This window comes from Abramis brama, assembly GCF_963993115.1.
Source record: "Abramis brama genome assembly, chromosome: 15".
Classification (NCBI taxonomy): domain Eukaryota; kingdom Metazoa; phylum Chordata; class Actinopteri; order Cypriniformes; family Leuciscidae; genus Abramis; species Abramis brama.
Genome location: NC_139977.1, coordinates 35,452,332 through 35,462,687, shown reverse-complemented (window position 1 = coordinate 35,462,687; position 10,356 = coordinate 35,452,332). Strand labels below are relative to the sequence as shown.

Genomic DNA, 10,356 nt, shown 5'->3' with positions numbered 1-10,356 from the left:
TCACCAGCAGGGTGGATTACTGTAATGGACTCCTCACTGGCCTTCCCAAAAACACCATAAGACAGTTGCAGCTCATACAGAACGCTGAGCAGAACCAGAACATATGAACTTATCACACCAGTCCTCAGGTCTTTACACTGGCTCCCAGTTAGATTTAGGATTGATTTTAAAGTATTATTACTGGTATATAAATCATTCAATGGCCTAGGACCTCAATATATTGCAGATATGCTCACTGAATTTCTCGCTTTTAGCTATTATGCCAGCCGCATCTGGACCAGCTTCCAGAGGAGATCAGACGTGCTCCTACTGTAGTCACATTCAAATCCAGACTCAAAACACTTCTGTTTAGCTGTGCATTTACTGAATGAGCACTGTGCCAATGTTCGTCCGACACTTGTACTGTACTGTATTTTATTTTGTATTTTTCTAAACTGTTTTAATTATTCTTATTTCTTTTTATTATTTTAATGTCTTCTATGTAAAGCACTTTGAATTGCCATTGTGTATGAAATGTGCTATATAAATAAACTTGCCTTGCCTTTAACTTTATCCCATACAAAATGAGGAAGTGTGAGTGAGTCACACAATTGTGAAAAGAAAAGTCACTATTCCCTTTTTTCTGTTCACTGGTGTAAACAAGCTTCCATAGTAATGTTTATATATTAAGTGTGTTAAATAATGGAGACATTCCTGTGCCCTGGATCCTGTTAAAACACTATTAATAGAGAGATGAAGATCAGTGTAATAATGAGGTAAATAATTTAGTGTGCGTCTCAGATCACTAAAGGTGAAATCATCATCGTCACTGACAGTAATTCCCTTCACTGTTTACAAGAAATCTGAAAACATTATTATATTACACGATTGTTGGCAGTCCAAGAATTTGAGTAATAAAGTTATGCAACATCTTCTGTATATTTATTGTTTTCATTTGTTTCTTTTAGAAATGTTTGAAGTCCTTAATGTACATTAAACTGGATTTGGTTTATATATACTGAGTTTTTCAATAACACATTCACTGACAGTAATTCTATGGTTCCTCAAATTTTAATGTAAGAAGTAAAACGCGTTATGTGAGACTCCTTGTAATGCATTAATGGCTGATCCATAATTTTATGAATATTGTTCAATTAGGAGATTTGGAGATTTGCTTCATATGAAACATCATAATTATCATTATCATTATCATCATCATCATCATCATCATCACTTGAATCCAGAAATATCTCGGGTAAGAACATTAATTCTGCACTTCATTTACTGTCTCCTGTTTCTAAGTGAGAATGAGATGATCTGTGTGGTTTAGTGAAATTGCAGATGAATCATATGATCAACCTGAGAATAAACATGATTCGACATCCTTGAGTTTGACTTCAGTAACGCTTCTCTATTTCACTGTGATTCTGATGATGGCCTGTAGATGGAGACACACACACACACACACACACACACACACACACACACACACACACACACACACACATTCACACATCTTCAGTCAGTGATGGTCAAATCAAAGGTCCAGATGAAGAGCCTCACGCTTTCTTCATTCATGGCCTTCAGTTTGACCAACAGTATCCTGACATGAGTTCAACACCATAATAATTACTGTATTAATTACTGTAAGCAGTTGGCAGACATTTTTAATTAAAATCAGCTCTTGATCTTTGAGTTGCTGAATCTACTGTTTAAACTATAACATTGAACACAAAGAAACATCTGATAATTTAATACATTTGATTTGATTTCCAGTGTCTCCAGGATGCACATTTATTGCCATATTTAATTCAGTTTTCAGGGAAGAGAAATGTAAAAGCTTGATTAATAAAAACTAGACTGAAAACACTGTCTGGATGACAGAAGAGAAACGATGCTGTTACTACAGAAATCCTAAAATCATCTGCTTGTGTCGAGCTGAACTTAAAACACTCATCAAAATATGACAGAATACTGGAAAGAGTTTACAGATGAAAGTTCAGCATTTAATGCAAACTATGACAAATAAAACTTCACAAAATATAACACTTATAATAAATATAATGCAATAGTAAATAAATCAAGCCCTTAGTTTTTTGTTTCATGAATAAAGAGGAGGGAATAAATGACATCATAATAAACACAAATTGCTAAAACGTGGATGATGACCTTCAACTCAGACAATCTCTGGTTCACTCGGACCTGCTGAGTCCTGATGGACAAACATGAGTGATACCAACTGATGATGAATGGGTGAACAGACATCTGAGTTTATCCATATCAGTTTGCTTATAAAGACAGCCGTGGCACTGATGATGCTATACTAACTATAGTAGACTCTGTTTTGCAACATCTTGAAACGCCTGACTACTATTTGTAGATTTCAGCTCTGCTTTTAATACTCTGCAGCCACACATCCTAGCTGTCCCTTTATGCTTGACTTCAGCTTCCCCACCATTAGCTTTTCCAGACACTTCATGATAATAGAAGTCAAGGCTACTGGTCTCTATTCATTATTTTCTTGAGGAACAGATTTTTTTGGAAGAGGAGTGATGATTGCCGTTTTCCAGAGAGATGGAGAACTGAGAACTGTATGTGAATCAACAGACCTTTGAAAAACAGGGACCCCGGCTGGTGTAAGTTCCTCTGCAGGTCTTCAGAAGGGAAGCCGAGACCCATCAGGGCCTGTTGCCTTATTAGTGTTTGTTCCTTTAAAAAGTCTTGTCACTTCCCTGGGACTAACGTCTATCTGTGGAACACCATCATCCATTGTTCTGGTGTTAATTCCAGGAGAAATCATCTAAATCAATAATGAAAAAGTTATTCAAATCATTTGCCATAGTTTTTTCGTCTATTGTGTGCAGTGGTTTCCTGGTGGAAGTCATATTTGTAATGGATTTCATGGTGGTCCACAGTTTTTCTGTATTATTCGCACAAAAGTCATTTTCTATGGATTCCCTGTATTGATTTTTAGCTGTATTGAGCTTCAGTTTCAGCTCCTCTGTGCTGATCTTAGTTGCATTGGTCCAGATGCAGAAATATTCAGCAATAAATGCTTTTTTCAATAGAGATCACTCACATTTACATGAATCCCAAAAAACGAAATGTTCTTCAGAAGTAAATGTGTAGAACAATGTTTACCTTTTAAATTGTAACATATTTAATGGCATGGAATTACAGTGTAATTAGTGTTAGCTCACTATCTTAACCTGATAAAAAGGTCAGATAAAACCTGATATCTAAAACTGATAATATTGATTCTCATTTATTTATCAAAACACTAAAACCGTTTTGGAGAGAAAATGGCTCTTCTTAATCTCTCCATCTCATGGTGTGTGTGATGCTGAACTATTGTATGAGTTTCTAAAGGTTTTTTAATTCTTTGCACTGTTCTGAATATATTTTATGTGCAACGATTGCATGCTCAGGTTGAGTGGCACCATCAATATTCGTTGGTAACAATGTTTTACAATTATTCATTCTTTTGATATCTTTCCAGAAATCAGTAGGACTATTATATTGCAACTTCCTTGCCAGAGAGTCCGACCTCATTGTATTTTCCTTCCTCTTAACTTCACTACATTTGAAAGACAAATATCGTACTTTTTACTCCACTACAATTCTGTCAAGGTCCTTGAGTAGAAAGTAACATCAGTCAGTGGATGATTTTGGTTGCAGGGGTTGATTTTTGTTGGAAATGAAAGTTGGGTTGACGTCAGAACCCTGCATCTGACTGACATCAGAACCCGACGTCAGATTGACGTTGGATATCGATTGAAAATAAAAGTTGGGTTGACGTCAGAACCCGACTGATGTTGGTTTCTGACATCAACCTGATTTTCATTTTCAAGCACAATACAACGTCTGTCCAATCTTGGAGCTCAAGGTCAATCTGACATTGGATTCTGACATAAACCGGATTTTCATTTAAGCCAAAAAAATTTAAATTGGGAAATATTAGAGGGAACAAACATTTGGGTGTCCGAAACCAATGTGGACGTTATTGAGTGCACTTACTTAATCTCACATTCACATTCCCACTACTGCAACTGTGTTCTAGAAATAAATTTGATATTGATAGGCAGGCATAGCTTCAGAGGCATATGGTACTTTAAGTATTACATACAACAATAATAAAACAATGCATTTACTTTTTACTTTTGATACTTAAGTATTTTTAAAAACGAGTACTTAATAGGTCTTTACAACTTTTACTTGTAACGGAGTAATATTTGACTAGTAGCATCTATACTTTTACTCAAGTAAGGAAGTTGTGTACTTCATCCACCTCTGCAACCAACAAACAACAACTGAAGCGCAGAGGTATATATAGGAGGATCTTTGTTGACATCTTTGTACGCATGCGCGAGTGGTTGTGTGGCAACAAATCAAACAGTATTGCGGGCTGTAAAGACGCGACGAGCACTTTCAAGAGAGTTAGCGGGCAAAATCCACAATATATAAGCACTTTAACATCTGAAGACCGGAGGAGGTTTGGAGAGAAGCTCAAAATTTGTATTGGTGACAAAATCGAAGTTATTCAAAGCCCATATGAGATCTCCGCTGACTGTGCGTGCAACTCCCCAAACAGACGAGGCATTTATACTTGACGCAACTGTTTTGTTTTAGACTGAACACCAGACCATACAACTGATTTAGACGCGCAAACTGGGTGATGATGAGATGTACTAATATCCGTCTGCTCGGGCAGATTCGGCTCAAAGTCGTGCATCTGCGGATGCGGAGGCGCGCGCGCTGTTAAGCCGAATCTGCCCGAGCAGACGGATATTAGTTTTTTTATTACCTTCGCGCTCATGCGGACTCGTCGAGTATAAACAAGGTTTTACAGCTCAGCCACTTGTTTTTTCATATTTTTTTGCAAGTGGAAGATCTTGGTTTACATTTGGACTTGGATGTGATCTTATAGGCTTGAAAAGGTTGGTGACCACTGCATAACGCAAACCCAGTCAAACGTTTGACTGCAGTATCTTCTATTCTATGCGCTTTATAATCCGGTGCGCCCTATATATGAAAACAGTTATAAATAATAGGCCATTCATTGAAGGTGCGCCTCTGCTTATAGTGCGGAAAATACGGTAGTCTGGGTGCTGTGGATCGCGGTTTGGGACACCTGAATCAGAACGCGAAAACATATGACTCGGTTGATTTGACTCAGTTTTATTACTTTTTTATTTTATTCAATCTTCTATAAATACATAGTCACTAAGACTTAGGCCTACCATGAACAAAATGAGCCTCACAAACTCGATCAGTAACGTTAGGAATCCAGGCTTCTGAGCGTCCAGGTTCAATCGCCTAATTGCACGCAACCATTTCTTTCGTTTTTCGCGATCCTTTTCGGAGGGAATTCGAAAAAACTTTTTATCAGGCCCCCAACGAGCCGTACAATCGACCACACAGCAAGAGTGAACCATCCTCTTCTCTAAATCCTCCTCCAAACGTGCAAAACAATCAAATTACAGGTATCTAGCGGTGTTTCCTGCCACACGATTCCCGTGATGCAACGCGGCAAACATAAACAATGACGTCACAAAAGATCCGCCTATACACAGGCAAACAAGCTAAACAAGATAACAAGGGGGTGTGGTTAATCAGAAACACCTGGGGAGACTAATAAACAAGAAAAACTACAAAGGACTACAAAACATGGCACAGGACAGGAAATAACAAAAGTCCACACAAGACAAGGGAAACACAGGACAGGAATCATGACACCAGCAACAAGTGCCCCTTGTGAGAGGATTTTTTCAAAGGCTGGAGAAATTATTTGTAAAAGAAGAAGTAGGCTAAGCAGAGAAACTAATATTTTTTAATAAAAATCTATAAAAAAGTGAGACATTTATTAATATTCATTTTCATGACCAAAAAAACATGCACAGTGAGGAGCCTACAGGTTACAAGCTTCACATATTAAAAAATACACATTTTTTAATGGCTCGTTGTCAAGGTTGTTTCAGTTCAACACATGCAAGCAGAGGAGAGTAACGGAGTACATTTACTTGAGTACAGTAATTAAGTACAATTTTGAGGGATCTGTACTTTACTCATGACTTTACTTGAGTACATTTGAGAGGCAAATATTGTACTCTTTACTCCACTACATTTCTATCCATACATTCTATCCATCTATCCACAACGTGATTGGATTGTGCAGGCGCCACTGATTGGGACAGCCTATCAGCAATCACCTTCAGCTTTCCGCCAAAGCCAACTCCATGGTCAGATTTAGATAAGAGACGAAACAATGGATGAAGACGCAGCAGGTCCATCCCGGGAATGTGCCAACCCGTGGCCCCACCTCGCCAGACTATTTCAATTTTCTGAACAAGTTAATGATAGTTTTCGCTTCAAGTGTTTGCTGTGTTTACCAATGTAAGCACTGTGGCAGTAGTAATGCAATATTTAGACAATGTACTCTTGATACTCAAGTACTTTTAAAAACAAGTACCTCAGTACTTTTTCTTAAGTAGACATCTGACTGTAGGACTTTTACTTGTACTTGAGTAAAATTTAGCAAGGGGTATCTGTACTTTTACTCAAGTAATGAAGCTGTGTACTCTGTCCGCCTCTGCCTGCAAGTGACCACTTAATGTCACCGTTGAGACGGGTGTCAGATTGTTTCGTAGCCTCGACACAATGGCACATTTGCTTCAACTGTTTCAGTGTTTCACAAAGCCTCGATCTGCCCATCACTAGGTCTCAGTAGTCCAGGAAGCCTCATTTTGCCATCACTATTGATTGCCTCTTTGGATAATGATACGTCATTAAACCCCCGATGCCTAGTAGCCGACAGCTGAGGAAAAGAAACCCCAAGTGAAAGATTACAAGCCTAGAGTTGACAACTCCTTTGACTCAAAGCGTGATGATTCTTTCTTCTTCTGATTCTTGGCAGATGACTATTTTGTAGTATACCGCCACCAACTGTACAGGAGTGTGTAATACCATGAACGTCATAGAATCTAGGCTTCTATTAATTAAAAAAAAAAAAAAAAAAGGGAGGCCAATTATACTCTTTTCATTAAACCAGTATTATTAAGATAAATAAATAAAGCTTTAAGTCTCTTCTTCTTCTTCTTCTTCTTTTTGATTTTTAACGGCGGCTGGCAACCAACTTAAGTAGGTGCATTACCGCCACCTTCTGCTCCGGAGTGTGGAACAGAGTTTTACAATCTATTCACCAAACCTGTTTCTCTAATAAAATCGAAAAAGACTTCACTATTTATTTCACTTGCCCATTTTATTAAAACCTTAAAATTTATTTCCTGCTTTACATTCTTTCTTATTTCTTCTATCATTGTTCCTCTTTCTTGTTCATATCTTCTACAATCAAGAAATAGCTTTAAGTCTCTCCCTTGTCATGCCATTTTCTTCCAGAATTTCATGAATAGAATTCTCCCCTTCCATTTCCTGCCAGATTATTCTATTATCATTATATCAAAGTGTGATTATCTGCTGTGTATATATATATGTGTATACACCTCTTAACTCGTTGATTGGGTTGATTATCTGAATGTGCTCCACTCATGTTTAATTAGGGTTAATTATCTGAACGTGCTCCTCCCGAACTTTGTTAATAAAACATAATGTCTTAATAAGCCAAATATGGTAGGGGTTGATCGTTGAGTACTGTGATTGGATGGGATGGACATGATGGTTGATGATTCTGCTTAATCTTGTGTATAAATATGAGGCTTCTTCCTTAATAGACTTGAGAAGGTTATGGTCCTATATGGTCTCTGTTTTATCATTCTTTGCAAATAGTCTGTCTACAAATTAATCTAACAGTCAGCTTTCAGTGCTGTAGCAATGCATCACTTCATTTCCATGATGTTTTCACTGCTAGCCATTATTGGGCATGTGAGCACCGACCGGCCTTACAGATCTGAGCTGAAGGTGTCGAATGGAATGGGTTGGGGATCGTGGGGGCCTAAGAGCATGTGTCCAAGTGGAACATACGCCGCAGGGTTTAGTCTGAATGTAAGTTGGGCATTGACTCTGTTTTGCTAATATGGGGGTGGATGAACTCATCAAAGGCTCAAAATGGTGGAGTTGCTGTTTTTCACTTAAAAGATTTTTAAAGTGTCTGTAATACTAAAGAGCATGAAAATAAATGTTACTACTATGGGTTGGGTTAGTTAACTTTCAAATGGAAGACTGTCTTGTTGTTTTAAGGTGGAAGGAATGGTTCTTGCTGCTGATGACACCGTGCTCAATGGGATTCGTCTTTACTGTGTTGATCGGTCCAGAGATTCTCGGGCTAGCCAAACATTTAACCGTGTGGAGTCCAGCGTAGGAAAGTAATGAGTATTAACAAATCTTGCATTAAGAGATGAGTAAATTGAGGTTTTTCTTGAAAATGATTGATTTGATCAGGCAACCTCTTTGTTTTTTCTTCAGGTTTGGTGATGGGTGGGATGTGATCAGATGGTGTCCTTCTGGATACTTTACAGCTTTCAAGCTGAGAGTTGAATCTCGCCAAGGATCTGGAGATGATACGGCCGCAAACAACGTCAGGTGTGTGTGGTGCTATAAGTTATAACATCTCTTACCCAGTGTAAACCTCTTACACCATCTCAGACTCTTACACATCCTGGTTTTATTTAGCTATTTAAGGACTCAATTTTCCCCCATCAATAGTTTAGTTAATATCACACTCGCAGTCGTGCTGCTGTTCAAGATTGCAGTGATTAGGCCGTCGGCTTCAGGTGATCATGTGACTGACATTCAATCCAACAACACAATTACATATTTTATCATACATTGTCACATCTAATTTTTTTTTACAGGTTCAAATGCAGTGGAGGTCAGGAGATGGAGGCTAACAGCAACGTATGGGGCTCCTGGGGCGAATGGAGTCCAGCGTGTGAAGGAAAAGGAATCTGCGGCTTACAGACCCGGGTAGAACCGCCACAGGGAATCAATGGAGACGACACCGCTCTCAATGACGCGATCATGTTCTGCTGTGATTAAGGTGATGTGATCACAATCAAAAACTCAGACTGACACACTGCAGATCAACTAAATCTGATTTTTTTTTTTTCTTTCAGGTGTAAGAGGGTGACAACAAGAACATCAAATGTATTGTAATTATTCATCATACACTAACATAAACCATGTCATACAACAGTTTTTTAAAGTCAGCCGGTCATTATCACAAAAAAGATAAACTGGATGATCATGTTATTTGCACCCCGCTTATTACTGGATTTTTTTTTTTTTTTTTTTCTTGTAGGTTAGTGATTCTTCTGAAGACTCCTGAACTTCTGCTGAAACGGTTGTCAAAAATCAGCAATAAAGACTTTCTAAACAGAACCTTGTAGTTTCACATTCTTTTGCACAACACTTTACATCAGATCGTTCATTACATTAGTGCATGTGGCAGATGGTCTAAAGTGACTTATATTGCATTCAAAGTAATTGTCTTATCCGTTCATGCATTCCCTGAGAATGACCAACATACTCTACTACAGGAACACTACATTAAAGTGTTATATTGTCAATCCTGTTAGCCTAAATTCTAAACTGGTGGGGGTAGTTTTTATTTTTATTTTTTTTTGCATTACAATAAGTGTATTGTGATTGTCAATACATGTTAGTAACTAAACTGAATTTTATTAGGTTTAGAGACAACATGTTACAATGTTTATGGAACGATTTCTGGTAAGCTTTTTTTTTTTTATTGCTTGAAACAAATTTCACGATTTCAATTCTTGTGATTTGATTTAGTATTGACTCATTTGGATAAATATTAGGTACACAAGGTGTTTTTCTCAAGAAAAAAATATACATACAGACATCCCCATCAGCTGGTAAAATTATTTAAGGTTAAAATAACTCAAATTAAATATGTTTTTTATTATAATAACAAAAATATAGTCTGCAATATAATACACATATTTAGCAAAATACTTTCTATAGCTCTTTTTTTTTTTTTCTAGCCAACTAAGGTGCTATGCCTATATTATGGTAATTTCCTGAGGTAAATGTTACACTGTAAATTTCTAACCCTCCCAAATCAAATTTCAAGTGACCGATAACATCTAAATTTTTCAATTGGCCCAAGTGAAATTCTTGTTGCAATAGTCTGTTAACATTGGCTCAATGAGAAATAATACGTCAGACTAATTGAAAAATTTTGATGTTATCGGTCACTTGAAATTTTTGACTTGGGGATGTAATTTTTTTTTACAGTGTATGTGACATAATTCTTCTCCAGTTGTTTTGACCCTTTCCGCAGTAGAAAAACACTGATATATGTATTATGAATATCCATTTCGGTAAGTTGTACTGTATCTTTCAACAGTGTTCATTCGTGTTTATTTACTATTAGCTAGAGATGATCGGGTCACGTGCCGC

At 37.4% G+C, this 10,356-nt stretch overlaps 1 protein-coding gene across 3 annotated transcripts in view; it reads left to right on the top strand.

Annotated features, from left to right (window-relative positions):
• Positions 1–9,586, top strand: part of LOC311096817 (vitelline membrane outer layer protein 1 homolog) — a 35,009-nt gene extending 25,423 nt beyond the window's left edge. Inside the window, exons 1-6 of one of the 3 annotated variants that reach the window (XM_084136216.1) lie at positions 7,711–7,977; positions 8,173–8,297; positions 8,398–8,514; positions 8,787–8,971; positions 9,048–9,083; positions 9,233–9,586. In XM_084136216.1, coding sequence (XP_083992342.1) covers positions 7,807–7,977; positions 8,173–8,297; positions 8,398–8,514; positions 8,787–8,970 — 597 coding nt within the window. In that variant the 5' untranslated portion in view covers positions 7,711–7,806 and the 3' untranslated portion in view covers position 8,971; positions 9,048–9,083; positions 9,233–9,586. Of the gene's footprint in view, positions 1–7,710; positions 7,978–8,172; positions 8,298–8,397; positions 8,515–8,786; positions 8,972–9,047; positions 9,084–9,232 lie in introns of those variants that run through there. The other 2 variants (XM_084136215.1, XM_084136217.1) reach the window with 2 other exon arrangements.
• Positions 9,587–10,356: the final 770 nt, after the last annotated feature.